General features: G+C 37.6%; 2 protein-coding genes across 3 annotated transcripts; one reads left to right on the forward strand and one right to left on the reverse strand.

Moving 5' to 3' along the window:
* Nucleotides 1-1,644: 1,644 nt before the first annotated feature.
* On the forward strand, nucleotides 1,645-10,349 carry LOC306985174 (calpain-1 catalytic subunit; the record flags this gene model as incomplete). Of its 2 annotated transcripts, XM_079587120.1 has the most annotated exons (22): nucleotides 1,645-1,775; nucleotides 2,138-2,400; nucleotides 2,549-2,618; nucleotides 2,816-2,934; nucleotides 4,418-4,551; nucleotides 4,645-4,813; nucleotides 5,196-5,279; nucleotides 5,367-5,452; nucleotides 5,550-5,624; nucleotides 6,111-6,271; nucleotides 6,353-6,513; nucleotides 6,909-6,920; nucleotides 7,085-7,296; nucleotides 7,714-7,753; nucleotides 7,845-7,910; nucleotides 7,989-8,046; nucleotides 8,220-8,284; nucleotides 8,392-8,460; nucleotides 9,631-9,709; nucleotides 9,800-9,916; nucleotides 10,035-10,093; nucleotides 10,212-10,349. In XM_079587120.1, the coding sequence occupies exons 2-22, from the start codon at nucleotides 2,149-2,151 to the stop codon at nucleotides 10,236-10,238; spliced, it is 2,115 nt and encodes a 704-aa protein (XP_079443246.1). In that variant the 5' UTR covers nucleotides 1,645-1,775; nucleotides 2,138-2,148. The 2 variants fall into 2 exon arrangements, with proteins under 2 accessions (XP_079443246.1, XP_079443245.1); XM_079587119.1 differs by lacking the exon at nucleotides 10,212-10,349 and having other exon boundaries at nucleotides 10,035-10,129.
* bbs1 (Bardet-Biedl syndrome 1) lies at nucleotides 10,006-20,846 on the reverse strand. The gene is made up of 17 exons (XM_079587123.1): nucleotides 20,481-20,846; nucleotides 20,052-20,128; nucleotides 19,913-19,947; nucleotides 18,581-18,853; nucleotides 18,136-18,182; nucleotides 17,959-17,997; nucleotides 17,459-17,531; nucleotides 17,240-17,371; nucleotides 16,970-17,076; nucleotides 15,762-15,882; nucleotides 15,517-15,675; nucleotides 15,339-15,408; nucleotides 15,089-15,247; nucleotides 13,527-13,660; nucleotides 13,307-13,441; nucleotides 13,097-13,183; nucleotides 10,006-12,362 (listed from the first exon to the last, which is right to left on the reverse strand). The coding sequence occupies exons 1-17, from the start codon at nucleotides 20,717-20,719 to the stop codon at nucleotides 12,276-12,278; spliced, it is 1,974 nt and encodes a 657-aa protein (XP_079443249.1). The 5' UTR covers nucleotides 20,720-20,846; the 3' UTR covers nucleotides 10,006-12,275.
* Nucleotides 20,847-21,165: the final 319 nt, after the last annotated feature.

Genomic DNA, 21,165 nt, shown 5'->3' on the forward strand with positions numbered 1-21,165 from the left:
CAATGCTACATTTTTTCTATATATTGTAATAGCTATGTTCACAACTTGTAATAATTACTTCAATGAGCTCACTGTTTCTGTCTAAAATTAATATATTGTTAGCTAACTGTGATTTGTATACATTTCTGAAATGCATTACTTGAACACAGTCTCCTCTGGTAACAGATAACTCTAAATTGTAATGTAGACATGCATTTTCTGTAAAGCTGCTTTGAAACGATATGTATAGGGCCTATTGTGAAAAATGTTATACAAATAAATGTGATTTGAATTAAGTCATAATCATGAGCTCTAATCTCCCTCTCTTACTGTCTTTCTATCTATCTATTTTTAAAACGCAACCCACTGGAATCTATTATGGTAGTGGCAGCTCCTAAAACACTGCAGCCACCCACACTGGCACCATTTGTAGTTTATCTCTCCCTGACAGATTGGAGCCATGAAAGAAGTGAAGTTTCTTGACATCAAGTCCTGAAACATGCAGACTGCAAGGATTAATCAAAAAGAGCCCTGAGTTCCTTGCACTTTCTACATTTTAATCTTTACGGATAAAGCTGAAGCTGAATATAGGCCTACATATCCCCTTAAAGGTTATGATGTATTCTCTATTTCAGACTGTCTTGGATTTTAAGTACTGTGCTTTTACTATACACATTCCCACTTCCAATACATACCTTGATAGGAATTTTCAAGAACAAAATAGTATTGAGTAAAATACATGTATGTTTTAGTCTCTGATATGATCTCTCATATACACTGTAATCAGGCACTAGAATTCCCAGACAAACAAACACAGGATGCTGTTGTTGGCACAAAATATCTAACTCTGGAGACTACAGGAAATCCAAGAGCTTTCCATCAAAGGACAAAATCATTCTGATTCTTTATCTAAAGGTTGTGTAAGATTTTAAACCACAAATCAAATGACCGTCAAACGATTACAGCTCTTTGCTGCCCTCTTTTGGGCATTATGTAAAAATGTAATTAAATATTCCAAACAGGAAGGGTTTTAATGGAGCCTAGTTCATATCAAGCACTGTTTTATATTTTCGGTAGGCCTATGAGTTGCTTTAGACTCTGGCTTTAAATTATGAAGCACAATACAGATATAGAATTGTAAAACTGCCCAGTTGCACTCTTGTTCACTAGATCCTTTTTTTTTTTTTTTTTTTAATCCAGTAGGCCTATTTAGGCTACCTGTATTCGCCTGTAGATGGTAGGCCTACAACTCTACATTTTAGCTTTTAGCTACTATACCGCAGTCACTAAATCTGCAATCCTGAAGCTGAAATCTGCTCATTTACAGTGGGTTTAAATAATAATTACAATTATTCTATTGTCCAAATTAATGGCTTCCTGCAGATATAGCCCTAGCGCATTAACATTGTTGCCACATGTAGGCTACCGGTAATCTGTTACTTTTGTCTGCGCTTGTCAGTCGTTTGCCTTTTCAATAAGGTTATTTAAATCTGTTATTTCAAGCGATTTTCCTGTGTATGTATCGGTCCCTGACTAAAATATGAATGTACAAATAATAACCTGCAAATGTCTCCTCCAGCACCCTTGCGCCCTCTAGAGGAATATAACTGCTTGTCTCAAAGTAAATAGTAACATTCGGAACCACACGCGTGCGCGCGCTCCGCACTGCAGTCTTCACACTTTACAGCAGCCTTTACATGCTGGGACAAGCCTAACATGGTATATAGGCTAAGTTGATTAAACAGAACCTCATTGCAAGGACAGTCATAACATTGTTTGGAGAGTGCCGTTTTAAGGTAAGGTACAATAATTTTACACTTGGAAGAAGCATAAGTAGTATGTCTCTTGTCTTTGTCAATAACAAACTGTAGGCTAAGTGTTATATTTAACCACCATCCACCATCCATAAACATAATGAGTGGAAGGATTTCTTCCCCAGGATATCTTCAGTTTTTTACATTACATTACATCTGCTTCTAAATAATTAAATTTTGGGGGTAGATTATATGATAATAAATAAATAAATAATAATAATGTGGTTGCTATGATTGATCAAAGCGATAAACTTTGGATTTAGACTTTGTGGTAAAATAAGGAATAGTGAATTTGATGTGAAAGTGATGTGATGTAGCAGTGATATGTTTTGTGTCTCTGACAGTTCTTTCCTGGATGGAGCAAATTTGTGCCACGGGAATCGCTGCTCGTTTGAGGAGTGAATGGGATCGAAATAAGGGATTTGGTCAGAACCATATGGCCCTGAAGTTTTTGGGCCAAGATTTTGAATACTTGCGTGACCGCTGCCTTCAGAGTGGATGTCTATTTGAGGATGAAACATTCCCAGCCCAGCAGTCTTCTTTAGGATTCAAAGAGCTGGGCCCCGGCTCTGCCAAAACCAAAGGTGTTCACTGGAAGAGGCCGACGGTGAGAATATTAGAATAGTAAAAAAGTAAAAAAATAAAAAAATAACACTGTTTGATAAACCAACCACCTATTTATCTATCAATAAGCAGAGATGTTCCAGTCATCTGTATGCCCTGTCTGACCCATAGGTCTTCTCTATGTACCCCAGGATTTCTGCACTGATCCACACTTTATCGTAGATGGGGCCACTCGCACAGACATCTGCCAAGGAGCTCTAGGTAAAACAAGCATCTACTAAAACAGAATAAAATCAATGCAGAACTCAAAAACATGGCAAGGATGCTTTCCTGCCAATTAACTCACAAGAAAGTGCATGTTTTTGCCAATGATAACGTTGCTGCAGCAGCAATGAGGAATGTTTCCCATCTGTCCCATCTCACTACGCTTTTTTTTCTTTTCAATATATTGATTGTAGGGGATTGTTGGCTGCTGGCAGCCATTGCGTGCCTCACCCTCAATGAACCGTTGCTGCATCGGGTGGTGCCTCATGGCCAGAGCTTCCATCAACAATATGCTGGAATCTTTCACTTCCAGGTACTGAGCAGTGTACATTCAGATTTTAAGGTTTTTTTTCAGTAATATTTTTTATTATATATTTCTAATTCTAATTTTATAAATGTCTAATTTTATATATATAATACATATATTACAATATATTTGATCGTATGACCAGCCAAATTGCTCTTTTAATTACGATTGAAATTTAATTATAATTTACAATTATCTATGAAAGAGAGACATAATTTAGAGGTAATCTATACACTTAGTCACACAAGAAAATGAATATTTTACAATTATTTAAGTAAATACATTTAGAACCCGTTAGTTAATCTTCTGACACATTTCCCAAGCCCTGGTTTTTGTGGAAAATCCCAAACATTTCCTTCCTTCCAATGCAGCGTGCAAACTGATCTGTTCCCCTTCCATTTGATTCTCCATAGCTCAGCAGATCTACTTTAAGCCACAGTCCCTAAACCTCAGCCCACCCTGTCTGCTGCAGTGACTATATATACAGGCCTCACCCAGAAAATGAAATGGCCACATCTCTCACTCCTCTCTGCCAAATTCCCCTTCTGTTGTCCAGCCAGGAGCCATTTAGGCTCAGTCACTCAGTGAATGCTTGTAATGCTCAGAGCTTTAGTGCTGCAGAGAGACTTGGAGTACAGCCAGCAGCACCTACTGTACTGATGTTTACATAGAGAGAAAAATTAACAAAGATGTTATTTATCTTTTTTTTTTTTAACAAATATTTAAAACACTTATACTGTGAAATATTATTACAATTGTATAATTATTTTGAAATGTAATTTATTCTGTGATGGCAAAGCTGAATTTTCAATATCAAAAGTAGCAGTCGGTATAATGGTAAAATGCTTTAGGCATTATAGTTATTGTTACTGTGACCTCCATCTGTAAACTGTTAGTGTCCTAAGGACTGTTTCACAAGTGCATGTGCAATAATTGTTCATGGTTCAATGAACAAGCATGAATAACTTTGCTTAAACCCTTTCCAATAATGATCTGCAAAGCTTATTTGGATTTTACAAAATCAAATTTAAAATACAGTATCCTAAAAAAGGGACTTTTTTTGCTGAGTACATATATATATGAAAGGCCTGATACTGAGAATAGTAACCTGGGACATTTAACACATCATGTAAATGCCAAAAATATAATACACCCATCCCCCCATTGTTTGCACTGGTAAATGCTGCATTCATGTCATGTCAGTATTATCATAATTATGTGTTCCTGACTAGTAAAAAAAACATTCACGTCTTCGTCAAACTCGTAATTACAAGTTGAAAAGTTGCAAAATCACCAATTGTCATCAATGTCAGACATGGATGCATTTAGGCATTGTGAACATTTCCACTGAAACAAATCTAGAGTAAGAGGACGTCAAAGCTTCAGAGTAGACTCTTTGATTCCTTTTTGTCATTCTTTTCATTATGATAATTGTGACATGATGTGAGTGCAGCATTAAACCCAATGTGTTTCCTGCTGGGTTTTCTAGTTTTGGCAGTTCGGGGACTGGGTAGACGTGGTGATTGACGACCGGCTGCCTGTCAGAGATGGGAAGCTACTTTTCGTCCACTCAGCCGAGGGAGCGGAGTTCTGGAGCGCCCTGGTGGAGAAGGCTTATGCGAAGTAAGAAGGCCTCAGTCATTCGCTTTCACGGGTAGACTTCAGACCAGGATCTTGTTTGGTTGTGTAATGCGTTTGTCGTTATGAATGTGACAGGTTGAACGGCTGCTACGAGGCTCTTTCCGGAGGCTGCACGTCTGAGGGGTTTGAGGACTTCACAGGTGGAGTGACAGAGATGTATGAGCTGAAAAAAGCTCCACCTAACCTCTTCAGCATCATCAGAAGAGCTGTGGAGAGAGGCTCCCTGATGGGCTGCTCGATAGATGTTAGTGCTCAGGAACAACATAACCATTAGCCAATCAGTCTCCAGTAATATCTGGAGAAGTCTGTGTCTTGAACATTTAGGTGAATTCAGGTTGATTGGGAAACTTTTTCCCTGTCATCTCAATGGCACGAAGTGTCCCAATCAACCTGAATTCAAATACATAAAAAACCTAGTCCATTTCTAGCTTTTTAGAGCCCTTTAAATGAATATAATATAATCACTAATACTTTTGAATGACAGTCAATGGAGAGAAATGCTTTAGATGGTGTAATTTCAGCATCTACCAGCAGAGGCCATGCTAACCTAACTTTAGATTCTCGTATTTTTAGATTGTTATTAATATATTCAAAAGTACTCAACTTTATTTTATTTTTACTTTCAGATTACAAGTTTATTTGACATGGAGGCTATCACCTTTAAAAAGCTAGTGAAAGGTCACGCCTACTCCATTACTGGAGTGGAGGAGGTGAGTGTTGGATTTTGATTGACAAGAAACTCAACCAATCACAGACAGCTCATCATTGGCAGATGTAAATCTGTTGGCCTTGGCCAGGTGGAGTACAGAAGAAACCTCACAAAGCTGTTGCGCATCAGAAACCCTTGGGGAGAAGTGGAGTGGATGGGGCCATGGAGCGATGAGTGAGAAGAATGATGGGAAGAGGGAAAATTATTCCTAAAATATGAATGAATAATGTCAGAAAGTTTTGCTGAATGCTATCACCATCTGTCAATACAGGTCAAAGGAATGGCGTGAAATCGACCCATCTGTAAGGTCCCGTCTGCACAACTGCCAAGAGGATGGAGAATTCTGGTACATGTTTCTTGCAGTAGTTTCTTTAATCAATGGAATCTTGTTCCTCACTTGCATATTACTTTTTAAATAGTTAGATATGTGGCATATTAAACAGGAATAGTTAATTTCTCAATATGTATGGCACCATTACAGCAGTTTTCCTGTGTTAAATACAACTTAAACACAACAAGGACATCTATGGCATATGACATACTTATTTTGCTATTTACCCAATTCACCCAAAAAAGAAAATTCTACTCCCCTCGTGTCATTCCAAATCTTGACTTTCTTTCTTCTGCGGAACACAATAGAAGATATTTTGAAGAATGTTTCAGCTGTTTTTGTCCATATAATGAAAGTCAATGAGGGGACCAAAACAACATTGGACCCCACTGACTTTCATTGTTTGGACAAAAAAAAGCACTGACATTTTTTTCCCAATATCTTCTGAACTATCATTTTAAGCTTAAAATATGAGTATTGTTCTCTCCCACACACAAACAGGATGTCGTTCAGTGACTTCATGCGAGAGTTCAGCAGACTAGAGATCTGTAACTTAACTGCGGATGCGCTGCAGAGCAGCGAGGTGAAGAAGTGGAACACGTCCCTGTATCCTGGTGAATGGAGGAGAGGAAGCACTGCTGGCGGCTGCAGGAATTTTCCAGGCATGTTCTCTACGAAACGATGCTTGTGAGCTGACATGAGTGACAGTGCTCTCACATTAAAGTCTATTTCTCTCCACACAGCAACATTTTGGATCAATCCCCAGTTTAAAATAGTCTTGAAGGAACCAGATATTCAAAACCAAGATGAATGCACTTTTCTAGTGGCCCTGATGCAGAAGAATCGCAGAAAGTTACGTCGGGAGGGCAAAGACATGGAGACGATTGGATTTGCCATTTATGAGGTAGAAAACTCATTTGATATATAGTAGCTAAATACAGTAGATTTGATTAATTGCTGAAGAATATATCAACTTTAAGATGCTTTTTATGTATCAGTTTTGTTAAATATATGTCCATGTTGTAGAGGAGACTGGGGCAAGTTGTCACATGGGCTTTACCTCACAAACTATAAGGCTTTAAGGTATGTTTTATAGAGAAAATCAACTTTTAAAAAATAAACCCACCCTGAGAAATATTCACTGGCATAAAATGTGTGACAACTAGCCCCACTGTTCCCTGTATTACATTACTGGACGTAACAAATTATAGGTTGCTAAAAAAGTGATTCCAATTATAAAGAAAAACTGAAAGCTGCATATTTATTATTAATTATAATTTTTAATTCTGAATCTTACAGGTCCCTAAAGAGGTACGAGATCAGCATTGTTTAACATAGGTAAACCATTTGTTATCAGTGCCTAAACTGCAGATTGATTGTTAGTTTAGATAGCGTAACGCTGAGAGATCCTGCACATGGTCCTGATGATAGCTGAGGATATGTGTGTAGTGATATGAATCTCCTCCACTTGTCAGTATCTGGGAGGGGTGGGTGTGCATCTGAAGCGTGATTTTTTCCTCACCCACACGTCCAGCGCCCGTTCCGAGCTCTACATCAACCTTCGAGAGGTGAGCTCGCGCTTCTGCCTGCCAGCAGGGGAATATATCATCGTCCCCTCCACCTTTGAGCCCCAGAAAGAAGGAGACTTTGTGCTGAGGGTCTTTTCAGAAAAGGCTGCTGACTCCCAGTGAGTGACCATTTGAGATAAAAAAAATTAATGTAATGTTTTTTTTTTCCCAAACAAAGAAATAATATAAAGTATATTCAGATTCAGAATGGTTATCGTTAAGTGACAACAGTTGTTCAAGTCATGTGATTATATTTAACAGTAACATGATGGTCTCTCATGCAATTCCATCTGAGGGTTTGAAGGTCACACACATTTAACAGAAATGTCCTGCCTTGCATTTAACAGAAGTTTCCCTGAATCTTTTCACAATATTATTGAAGGTTTGGATGGTGAAAGACCTAAATATTTTGCAATATTGCATTGAGAAATGTGCTTTTTGTTGTTGTCATGAAATTTGGCACTAAGTGGCGAGCCATGACCCATCTTACTTGTGGATGATTCTGAGAGAAATAAAATGTAGTTCTTTCACTATAGGGAGCTAGATGATGAAATTTCAGCAGATGTACCGGAGGAGGTGAGTTTCCCTGTGAAATATGTTTAACAATACTGCACATAGATGAATACTGGGAAGTTCTCTGCTAATGAATGTGTTGTTTCTATGGCAGCCTGCACTCCAGGAGAGTGACATTGACGCAGGCTTTAAGGCACTTTTCGCAAAGCTGGCAGGGCCGGTAAGACAGCAGGAAGTGGTGTTAATGGGTTGCTGTTATGCCCAATAGCTTCATTGACCTGCTCACTTTGTTCTACAGGAAATGGAGATCAATGTGTCCAAACTCCAGATGATTCTGAACCGGGTGGTTGGCAAACGTGAGTGTGCTAATGGACACGTAACGCATATTTCAGTTTTCACAATTAGTTCTGTGCTAATTGACAACGTCACATATGCTGTGAATAAAGCTACGGTCATATTTAACCTTGTATATTCCCTGAAAGGAGGCATCTGAAGTATAAAATGGTCTTATTTCTGGTTCTTCTTACAGATAAAGATATAAAAACTGACGGATTTGGCAAAGAGGCCTGTCGAGCCATGATAAATCTTATGGATGTATCCTTTAAAGACTCCACATTTATGAATATTAGCATTTGCGGACCACTTAAAAGGCATGTGAATAGTATGCCAAGTCTTGGAACAAACCTTGACCTGCTATAAAGACAACTGGTGTTGGAAAGCTGGGACTGACAGACTTCCATGTGCTATGGGAGAAGATCAAACGATATCTTGTCAGTAGCGTCATTTTATGTTTACTTTATGGTGTATGTATGTATGAAGTATTAGACATACATTGCCGTTCAAAGGTTTGGGGTTGGAAACTTTTATTAAAGACCCCCTGTGGTGAAAATCAAGTTTTTAATGTTGTCTATGTGGTGTTGTCTTTAAGACAAACCATGTGCAAATTCATAGATCAACACCATTGATGAGTATTTTCTCCTTGAAACAGCAGTGAAAAAAAATCTCATTTAATTTTGTAGTCTCAGACTACATTTCTCATGTCACAAACTACTTTGTAACCAATCCAGTCACCGTGCGGACGGGCTTTTGCATATCATTAACTGCTGCAAAGCAGTGGTCTCAGTCTCTGAGAAAAATTTAAACAATGTATATTACGATGTTATGCGAAACTATAGGCCTAAGCGTTCAAAGCATTTCCAAGGAAGCTAAATATGGTTAGATGTATTGATTAAATAGAATATTTATTAGATGTTTATAGAGGCTAATCATATTAATTACCGTTATGTGTATGACGTTGTAGAGAGCGATACATAAAACGCATTATTGTTCTGATAGATCGACTTGACAAGCCTGTATGAGTAGAGGCGGGGCTCATTTGCATATTCATGGTTCCACATATAATAAATGAAGCAAGGGTGTAGATTTACATCCGCTATTTTAAGGCATGAATAAAATAATGTTCACAGGAAAAATATGCCATTTTGGTGATCAAAAAATTAAGCAAGGACACCTTAAAATGATCAAAGTGACAGTAAAAACTTTAGTTACTAAATATTTATATTTCAAATTAATGCTGTTCTTTTGAACGGTTTTCTGAAACAGTTGGGTTTCAGATAATAAGAAAAGAAAAAAATCTTGAGCAGAAAATTGGTATATAATTAGTATGATTTCTGCAGGATCATGTGGCACTGAAGACTGGAGTAATGATGCTGAAAAATCAACTTTGATATCACAGAAATAAATTGCATGTTAAAACTACATTAAAATAGAAAACAGTTGTTTTAATATTTCACAATATTACAGTTTTTACTGTATTTTTGATCAAATAAATAAAGCCTTGGTGAGCAGAGGATCTTTGTTTAAAAAAATAATAATAATAACTTTTGAATGGTAGTGTAGATCTTGACAGTATTTTTTTCTTTTCTTCAATAAATCATTAGGCTGTGTTTAGGAAGTTTGACTTGGACAAGTCTGGCACAATGAGCTCTTATGAAATGCGTCTGGCATTTGAATCAGCAGGTATCTGCCACATGCAACACTCTTTAAAAAGCACATCTATAATTACTGTGGTAAATTATGTTGACTTTTTGGATTGTATGCTTCAATAAGGCTTCAAGTTAACCAACAACCTGTTCCAGCTGATAATCCTGCGCTATGCAAAGGCAGACCTCAACGTGGACTTTGACAACTTTGTGGCCTGTCTGATCCGCCTGGAGACTATGTTCAGTAAGTGTGCCAAGTAGAAAACTCAATTTTTTATGATCATTTTCACAGTGCAATTACTGTAACCCATTAAAAATTCAGTAGGACTAGATGGGTTGAGAGTTCACATTTATTCCAACAGAAACTTTTAAAACAATGGACGCTGATAAAGATGGTTTGGTATCCTTCAGCTTCTCCCAGGTTGGTCTAAACTGGTCATTAGTAATGAGAACTTGAAAAAGCAAATGTCTCTCTGTGGCTCAGTAATATATCTTTGCAATATTTCTCTCCCTCTTGTTTTTTCCCTGTCTTCTTGTAGTGGATCACCCTCACTATGTTTGCTTAGATGGATGTTCCTTGTCCTCTCTGCTTCCTCGCTCCCAAATCTTCTTTACTACATGCCTCATGTTACCTCAGTTGTGTTTATGAAGCAGGTGCCTGACCAGCAGAATAGCACTAGTATCAGCAGTATATGGCAATATGCACGATTTAGGAAAGGAAAGCAAATATTGAGATGCAACAGCTAATAGAATACTCAGAAGAAAGCAGTGAACCTGATTTTTTGTTTACACTACGGTTCAAAGGTTTGAGGTCAACAAGGATGAATTAAATGGATCAAAAGTGACAGAAATGTATGTTACATAATGTTGAGTTTCTATTTACGATAAATGCTGTTCTTTTGAACTATGACTCATCAAAGAATCCTGAAAAAAAAAAAAAAACATTTCCACAAAAATATTAGGCAGCACAAATGTTTTTAACATTATAATAATAAATGAGTAATGATGCTGAAAATTCAGCTTGGCCATCACAGGAATTGATTACATTTTGTAATATATTACAATAGAAAACAGTTCATTTAAATTGCAATAATATTTTACAATATTTCTGTTTTTATTGTATTTTTGATTAAATAATTGAAGCCTTTGTGAGCAGAAGAGAGTTCTTTCAAAAATAACTTACAACCCCAAACTTTTGAACGGTAGTGTACAATAAAGTTTACAAGCATGCAAGAAATATTTAGGCAAAACTTAAAAGTATCTGAGCCAAAGAGAACGTTTGCACTCATGCCAATGACTAGTCTGAGTAAAAAGTTTAGACTATAACTGTGAAATCGAGTGCAACAGTTGGGTTTCAGAAAGTAAAAACTCCTTTAGTTTTCTCCACAGGGAAAAAGTTTTTTAATGATAACTTATAAACCTTTTAACAGCCTTAAGGCCTGTTAACACCAAGATAACTATATTAGCGTCCACTCCAGCTGATATTGTTCTGTTTATTAGAAGCACGTGCTTGTCTGTCACTTTAAATGCTTGAGCTCATTATAGCAGGATGGATTCTGATTGGCTGCCAATGTTTTTAACATTCATCAGCTGGATTCCATAGACATATAGAATAGATGAGCAAAAGCTTGTCTGATAATATGGTGAGCAGCAACATTTGCTAAGGCAGGACTGGTCAGTAACGGCGCTTAGCGAATGGTCAGTCGTCAACAGCTCTGGCTGCCCTTTATATGAGATTATCTCCTGTGACCTTTCACCCTTGTGCCTCTTCATGTGTGTGCTTTAAAAGTAGTATACAATAGTTGTGTCCCAGATGAAACACTGTGCTCTTATACTCTATGTACCGGTATGCACTATGTATTCATGCACTATGTAGTCAACCATGTATTGTATGAATTTCACATATGTTATTTTATGTTATATGTTAATGTTATTTTGTCATTCAACATTGAATTCTGATGTCCCTCTGATACGACATTTGAGTGCATGAAGTGTCAAATTTTTCACACTTTATTTTTTCGGTTAATTAATTGCATCATCCGGGTATTTAAAGTGCTATTCACACTATCTATACTACAACACGTCATAGAATAGTGCATAAGTATGTGAATTGGGATGCACCTAATCTTTTACTTACTGCTCTGCCTTGAACGGTTTTGCAAGATTTCCCCCATAAACCATAACACTGATTATGTAATGAATCATTATATTACAACAAAAGTCAATAAAGCCTCATAATTGAGTTTGTGTGTGATCATTACATCAGGAATAATACACATGAATTTACATACAAATATACATGACTACCACAAATAAACATCAGAATAACTCTTACATCCAAACTATGGAGCACTTGGCCCACACAGCTGTCAATCAAAGGCTCCAGTCACTATCCATTAAAAGGTATTGCCTGAGGACTCGCCTCCCTCAATCCTGATCTAAACTACAGGAAGCACCGGCTCTGCGGCCAGCACAAGCTTCTCTTTACTCCTGTGACGTTTCAGGACGCTCCATGGAGAAGCCTCGCTGCTAACTGCTGCTGCTAGGAGCACAGCAAGAGTTGAAGACGCCTGCGAGGCTCAGCTAGACGACACGACTCGCTCTCAGTTCAGTGCAAGTCCTTCACTCACAGGCATGTTGATGTGGGCGGTGAGGAGAGGTGCACTCTTTCCTTCTCTCAGCACAAACACCTGAAATCAGAAACGTAACAACACATCAGCTTGATTTCATGCTTACAGTAATCAACATTTATGGTGTACATCATGGGACTGTATAGGGGCATCATGCTCCTATTTTTTGAGGTGGCACCAGTGATAGAATGATAATAGTATATTCAGTTTCAAGCAATTGTAGACATGAATAGATTACTTATGCCACAGCATTTTAGATAAACACTGTTTTACCAACATTTTATACACCCACTGCCATTCGTTTGGGATCGATATGATTTTTTGAATGTTTTTTAAAGTAGTCTGTATTAAAACCAAGGCTACATTTATTTGATCAAAAATACAGTAATATTGTGTGTGTGTATATATATACAATTTAAAATAACCATTTCTATTTAAATATATTAAATATTAATGAAATTTAATTTGTTCCTGTTCAGTCTTCAGTGAAAAAAACATTTCTTCAGAAATCATTCGAAATATGCTGGTTTAGGTGCTAAAGAATAATTTTGTAGTATTATCAATGTTGAGTATTTTTGTGGAAACATTTGAAGTATAAATATTTTGTAACATTATGAAAGTCTTTACTGTCACTTCATCATACACACGCGAGCGACGCCTAGTTATTATTCTGTAAATAGAATGGTTAATTCAGTTTTGTATAAAACTTTGGGGCTAATATTGGTATATTGTTCAATTTGCATATTTTTCTAGCCATTCAGAATATAAATGTTCTAACTGGGTGCGAGTCTTACTTTGATGATGTCAGAGATGCCTTTGTCACTCAAGCACTCCACAAAAGTGTCAATGGGGTAATTCAGTCCTGGAACCAGTAGGGGAATCTACAGACACACAACAATTCACTGTTTTCAGTCAAACATTTCCTCAACATTAATAACTACACATAAAAAGACAGCACTTATCAGGTAAGAATAGAGATCATGAAACTGCTCAGCTGAGGTCACCTTGAAGAAGGCTGTCCTCATGCTGTACAAACTTTCATCATACAGAAAACTGATGGCCAGGTTCATGACCGGACGAGACGCTGCAGTGTTCTGGATGTTCAGGGTGAGCTTGAAGGATGGGCCCAGCCCTTGAACCTTGCAGGAACAGAAAGCAGAAGTGGAGATCAGTATCGGTCATCCGGTTTCATCATGTTCATGCACTCAGTATTGCACAACTCACCACAGCGTTCATCTTGAGTGGCTCGGTCAGGCTCGCAGACATGGGTGCGAGGCTGGACTCCAGGGCTTTGACATAAGCGCGTGCTGCAGCTAAACGCAGTCTGCTTAGGTCCATCTGAAAAGCTCGGTGCATGGCTGCATAGAAAAAGCAACAAGAGGCTGATAAGGAAGGAAGAATGACTAAATAATCTCAGTTGTTCTAATACTGTGTGAATGCTGCTTCACAGATGGTCCAATTGTAGCGATGCACCGAAATTTTAGCAAACGGAAATAATCGGCGGAAACGGCGCAAAAAAAGGAACTTTTGGTTTCGGTCGAAATGGTTTTGGAGAGCCTTTGACCTAAACATTGACGTTTAATAACCGCTTCTTCAGTGGCGTGTTTTGACTGTGTCAGCAAGCATCTATTTTGTTCACAAAACGTGGATAAAATACAAAAGATACACATGCCAGATGTGTGGGCGGACACTTTTCACCACATGGCCAAAAAGTATGCTACAATATGTAAATATTGATAATTATATAACATTGTTAATAATAAGAAATGTTTCTTGAGCAGCAAATGAGCATATTAGAATGATTTCTGGAGGATCATGTGACACTGAAGACTGGAGTAATGATGCCATCACAGAAAAATCACATTTGAAAATATATTACAATAAAAAAAATATTTTAAATTGTAATAATGTTTCATAATATTAGTGTTTTTACTGTATTTTTGATCTAACAAATCAAATCTTCTGCTTGGTGAGCAGAAGAAACTTTTTTCAAAAACATTTTAACATCTTACCGTAATTAGTCCTTATAGTTTTGACCAGTATGTAATATGCAATATGTACAATTTGTTCAAATTGGTTTAATTTATCACTTGAGAACACAACACCCTGAACAGCAAACAAAGTTCAGTTACTCAGTGAAACTTAACTATCAAAATAGACTTTCAGCTAAGGGAAAACTTTTGCATAGTCAGCATTTTTGATAATTTTCACAAAATTTTCAAGGCCACCAGAAATAGTTTTTGTATCAATAGCTGAACATGCAATATATCAAAAGAACAGAGCCTCTGCTTTAAGAAAAAAAACAACAACATTTTATTCTAGCTACATGCAATCTTTTTTCATCAACACTTGAATGTTAACAACACTTGAGAAAATTATATATATTAAAAAAAAAATTATCATCAAAGATTGCGTCCGGATCGGATTCAGAACGATGATCGACACAGATGTAGATCTATTCCATCAACACTCCCAAAGCTTGCACAGTCTTATAGCTCGTCCTGGGTCGACATTTCATTCTGTAACGTTAGGCAGTTTTGATTTATATGCGGTTTAATATTTTATGGTGGCGTTATTCTACATGTGCGTAAGCAATGCTTTTATCACTTGTTTCTGCCTTTGTTTTGATCCAGAGATTCTCTACTGTTTCAGAAGATGTGTAATAGCACCCCTACCGTATAACAGTGAAAACATGGATTGCCAGGAATTTCCGTCAATGGTGGGGAAAGAGTTCATTTCTGTTTAGGTGTTTCTATTTTTAAAAAAAATGTCGGTTCATCACTAACCAACTGCATTTTCACGCTCTCTCAAAGTCTGGTCCACATAGAGCTTGGTCTTCTTGGGCACGTTCAGGCGGATGCTCTGGGCTATCGGGGGTCCAGGGGCCGAGTCTCTGTCATCAAACACAGCCGTCCTCTTGAGGATCTTCACAATCAAACCTCCTCCTGGATCACAGAAAGTTAAAAACATTTGAAATGCTTTGTATCCAATCTTACAGTTGACGTAAACTTTTTGGCACGTAGCATATGTTACTACCTTTGGTGGTCATTATCAGAGTGCCGTCTTCCCGTCCATAGCGCCCAAAACAAATGCTTGTCACTACGTCCTGTAAGACAGAAATGAAAGTCTCTGATAATGATAACGAGAACAGGGACACTTCAACTTCACACTTCAATATGATGCCATTGAGTTTTGAATTCATGACAGTACTTACTGGTGTTTTGATGGTGCTGATCAGATTTTTGTCTCTGTACATGTGTACTTCACAATTGGCCAGACCCACCAGTACAGCCTGGAATCCTCGTGTGGGGAGGTCCATCAGTGCCATGGTGGTAACAGGGGCTGGCAAATAAGCCGTCCACAGCTTTTTCCCCTACAGGAGAATTCATTAGAAAGTTATCATTTTCAGTTTTTGAGGCATTATTGTTATTGTGACAGACATAGATACATGTATCATACCTTTTGAGTGTAACCATGCAGCGTCTCATCGGTACATCCTACAACTACATTCTTTCCCATCCTCACCAGTCCTACTGGGTGAGAGGACAGCTCAATGCAGTACTTGGGCTTTGGGGAATCCCTTTAAGGCAAAAAAAAAAAAAAATGGCAGTGAGCGTTGCTCACCTATTTATTGGCCTTTTTAACGTTATCACAGGTTTATGCGAGCTTGCTCTTGACACGGAATAAAAAAGGCAAAGGTAAGTGACAAGTGTGACCTTTTTTCTTGCAATTCCGAGGGAAAAAAAGTATGAATTGCGAGATACAAACTCACAGTTCTGCCTTTTTACTCGCAATTGCGAGTTTATATCTTGCAATTCTGGATTTGTATTCCTCATGTGTATGCGGTTAGGTCAGGTCTCAGGTCAGGGGGGCGGAGACACTTGTGAAATCTAAACTCAGAATACTGAGAAAATAAGTCACTCAGAATTGCGAGATATAAACTCGGAATTCCGAGGAATAAATTCAGAATCGCGAGATATAAGCTCGCAACTGCAAGGAAAAAGTCAGAATTGCAAAGTATAAAGTGAGAGTTGCATAAAACTTGCATAAAAAGTCGCAATTACCTTTTTAGTTTTTCCTTGGTGGAAACAATCTTTCACACAAGTTACACTAAATTACCGGTCACACTACTGAAATCTTTGGTTTCACCGACTTCCATTCATACGTAGGCCTATGCGAATGCTGGAAACTGGAAACACAAGCTCATGCAAAGAAGTTTCGCATTTCAATGCGTTCCAAAGTTCAGGTTTGGAGAACTCTGACCTGTGAAACATGATCTTGGGTGACACTGCTTCAAAAAGCCTCAAAGCCCTTATACATAATTTTTTTCTCTTATCACTGCTTTAGAGCACGTATCTAACTGACCAAGTCAAATGATTTCAGGAATGAGTCTTTGTTCTGTCCCACTGCTTCAGAACATTTAGAATTTATAGGAGAAAATGCCACGGGGGGGAGGTATTAAAAATACACATGAACATGAAACTTTGATGAAAACACATTTACAATGTATTTACATATATTTAACCAGCATACATCCTCATCATGTCCAGTTTCGAGTGCTTTAAGATTGATTTATTATTTTTTAAAGCAATTGGTTCAACTGATTACAAGTTTTGAAAATCTTAGACTGCAAATTTTTTAAAATAAGTTTCGATTCACTCAATTACCTGCGTAGTATGTAGATGTTGCCGTTGCGACAGGCCACAGTGATACGGAATTCCACATCAAACTGACCCGTCACGTCCATTAGGGTGGCTGTACTAGGCAGTGACATCTGAAAACACACAGGGAAACTCATAGTAAAGGGTTCATTCTTTTTAGGAAATCGGTTTATTTAGAACTACATCTAAAGTCCTTTTCAGACTAGTCACTGATATTCTGATGATACATAAAAACCAGAAACTACAAACATATGAAGCAGATATGAATGTGCTGACCTTATAGAGAATGGTAAAGGCTTCTGGATCTAATATGTAAACATCACCGTTCTCTGTGCCAATCACTAGGCAGCTAACTGCATCGTCATCTGCCATGTTCTTCTTCAACGTCCCTATACAGGTAATGACCGTCTGAGACGAACAAAGAACCATGTTAGTGCAATTGTTTTTGGCCATCTGTGTGTGAGTGACTGTGTATATGTATTCCGATATTGGCACCTGTCTACGTATAGGCTGTTCTTTGTAAAGATGAACAAAACTCTCCATTTCCTGTGGCTCAAGCATGAGGAACCTGAATAAATCACACGAGAAAGGCAACTAATTAATAGATTTAAAAAAATGTGTTATGCTTTTTCTGCATGTTGGTTGTTGTACCATACGACTTTGACAAAGGTTTATATATTATATTTTATATTAAATAAATAATTGTATTATTTTGAGGCAACCAATTCCAAGTTTTAAACTTGCTTATTTTTTAAAAATATTGAAAAATAATATTTTAACAAAACAGTTTTTTTATATTATAAACTTATTAAGGTTATTATTATTATAGTGTATTAATATTAATTATAGTATATATTATTTATTATATATATATATAGATATATGTTTACTGTACTGTATAGTGTATATATATACAATCATATAATTAATATACTACATTCATAATCTTAATAAGATTATAATATGAACAGATTTAATATTGGAACAGTTTTTACCGTAGCGATCTGACAGAGAGTGGAATTTCAGCTTTGTCCCTGTTCAAGAGAAAACAATACAATTATCGACAGTACTCTAACTGTAAAATACACATGTATTGTATCAGGCTGTACTCTAAAAGCCATTACAACTGCAGTGCATTGGGTCTAAAACACTAAATATATACAGTAACTCACCTTAATCCTTCTAACATCTCTTTAAGGGTCATTGGATCAATCATGTCCTAAGAGTCAAAACACATCCAGTAATCATTACAGTAAACGTCTGGCAGCCTCACACACGACATGATGTAGGGGTGTAACCCTAGTCTCCTGGCCAAATTCCCTCCATTGGCCCTTATCAATCATGGCTTCCTAATAATCCTCATCCACTCAACTGGCTTTATCACTGTCTCTCTCCTCTCCACCTATAGCTGGTGTGTATTGAGCGCACTAGTGCTGTTGTACTGTGGCTGCCGTCGCATCATCCAAGTGGATGCTACACACTGCTGGTGGTTGAGGAGAGACCCCATCATGTGATTGTAAAGCTTAGGGTGTACAGTAGTACATAGTAAAGCACTATATAAACGCCTCATTCAGTCATTCAATGCATAGAGCTGAATGTGTGATATGAACAGCTCACCTCCCTGGCCTGACTCCAGACGTCTAGCTCCAGAGGGTTCACCTCCAGACTAGGCAGTGTGAACTTGAAGTAGGGCCTCAGGTTCTTGTAGACGTAGATGAAGGGACCAGAGGCCACAGCGATGGCCGGTGTTCGTGGCTCATGCAGGTCCATGAGGAAGGAGACCAGTCCAGTGGGCAAGTCCAGCAGGGTGCTCTCACTCAACAGACCAGTGCCACGGTACACCTTTAGCTTCATGTGACACACTCCCGTGCCAAGATCACCCACCACCAGCTGGTTCACAGACAGCTCAAGTCACTCTTTATTGCCAGTCTACTTCTCAATGATGGATTATTGCCATTGCATAAAAAACTTTACACTTTTAAAATTACCTCTACGGATGTATATTTTTTTAAATAATATACTTACTGAATGTAATGTTTTCGTACCCTTAATGTTATTTACAATTAAATTAAAATTGTATTACAGTTTAAATTTATAGTAAATGCAATTAGCTTTTTTTTACCCACTTAAGTACATATTTATAAGTAATTTCATAATTATGTCTATTGCCTTTGAAATATGGTTCAAATGTACTGTCAAGCCCATCCATCCCTTGTAAAAGTAATCGATACGGCTCCAGGGAGTTAATAAAGGCCTTCTGAAGTGAAGCATTTTTGTAAAAATATCCATAATTATAACTTTATAAACTATAATCACTGGCTTCCAGTAACGGCCGTACGCGAGTTGAGTTCCGGCAGAAGAGTGACCTCTGACCCGACGAGTGACGTAGCGTAAGCTTAGGTGAGAATAGACGTCTCTCTCGATTCAAACAAATAGGGCTAGGCAACAAACTCAAGCTCCTCCAACCTTTCACTTTAAAAATTCTAGTTTAAGACTCCTAATTCGTGACCGGTGTTTTGCTTCATCCTATGTGCTTCCACATTCATCAATACGTCACTCGTCAGGTCAGAGGTCACTCTTCCCACGTACGGCTGTTACCAGAAGCCAGTGATTACAGTTTATAAAGTTATAAATATGGATATTTTTCTTACAAAAACCCATCGCTTCGCTTCAGGAGAGCTTTAATAAAACCCTGAAGCCGAATTATTACTTTTATGATGGATGTATGCGCTTCAAACTCTAAGGTACCATTAAAGCTTGGAAGAGCCAGGATTTTTTTTATATATAACGTTAACTCCGATTTCTATTTGTCTGAAAGTAAGAAGAAAGTCATATACACCTAGGATGGCTTGAGGGTGAGTAAATTATGGGATAATGTAAAAATTTTGGTGCACTATAAGCGCACATCTTTCTCACAAGGGACACAATGCAACAAACACACATTCTCACCTTATTCTCACCATCTCCATGCAAATCTGAAAGAGCTGTGAAAAATAACAGGAAGAATGAGCTGGTGAGATTAGTAGTTGCAGGGTAAACTGGAGATATGTAAATTAGTGTGAAAGTTCATGTGACTCAAGGGACTTACCAATGCAAGAGGAAAAGGTGTATAGATTGGCGACTGGGTCATAGTGGGCATCAAGCCATTTGGAGCTGGCCACTGAACTACAAGAGCACAGGGAAAACTTACTACTTCCAACAGCCAAGCATCTTATTATAAAACCATCGGTAATGTTAACTGTACATCTGAATTTATTTCTATCCACTGGATTTGAAAACACTCAAATTCTGTTGTATTATTGTGCCGCAATATTTGAGCAAATCAGAGGTGTTAGCTGGCGTGAAAACATAAGCTCAGCTCTACTGATATTGTAAAAGGATTGGCCATCATTTATTATATTTTAAGGAAATCCTAAGATATTCGAATATGCTATCAAAATGAACATGCTAATGCAAAACGCATTTTAACGCGTTATTTTCTAGAGAAAGCCTCATAAACACGCACATAACTACTCACGTGTCTTTCAGCTCCTGGGAAACAGATGACATGATGGTTTTGCTATTTTCAAATGCTTTTTTATTAACATAGGCAGTGAAAATCAAACTGCTTGGATTGTCTGCTGTAATCCTCAGATCGGCTTTCCTCGTTCCTATAGCAACCACTCCAGCGGAAGAGCTTAAAGTCTCTACATTGAAATGCTTCCTCCAGGAAAGGTTCGTTGTAATAATTAGTTCCGAATAAAAAAACAACAACATTATTATATTATATTATATTATCACATTTACATTATAAACAGATATAAATATTTAAAAACGTCTAAATGTTTTAAAACTTTTTTGTAATTTTTAACAATGAATGCAATGGATGCAATGAACATTCAATTATTATATTGCATCCAAAACAATGAAGTCATGTAAAATTCAATTTTAAGCTTTATTTTGACTGAGGTCACATTTAAGTTACATGACCACGATGTAGGCCTATACTAAAAACTAGTAGGCTAACGTACAGACGACAACATTGTCAAAACGATCCCACTCAGATCCTCAAAACTAATTAAAAACACTGTAGGCCTATTCATGCCAGGCCAATAGTTGTCGATGACACTTTGTAAAAAAAAAACTTTGCGCCTAGACCTTATTCACAGCAGCTCCATCTTTGATTTTTAACGTGAATAATCGAAAGCGAGGCTGCGATCAGT

Source organism: Phoxinus phoxinus (genome assembly GCF_949152265.1).
Source record: "Phoxinus phoxinus genome assembly, chromosome: 17".
Lineage (NCBI taxonomy): Eukaryota > Metazoa > Chordata > Actinopteri > Cypriniformes > Leuciscidae > Phoxinus > Phoxinus phoxinus.

Coding starts and splice junctions, on each gene's coding strand:
- bbs1 (XM_079587123.1), bottom strand. CDS start 20,719: ATGTTGTTGTTTTTTTATTCGGAACTAATTATTACAACGAACCTTTCC. Junction 18,854..19,912: donor ATGGAGATGGTGAGAATAAG/GTGAGAATGTGT, acceptor TCTGTGAACCAG/CTGGTGGTGGGTGATCTTGG. Junction 17,372..17,458: donor AACAGCCTATACGTAGACAG/GTGCCAATATCG, acceptor TGTTCGTCTCAG/ACGGTCATTACCTGTATAGG.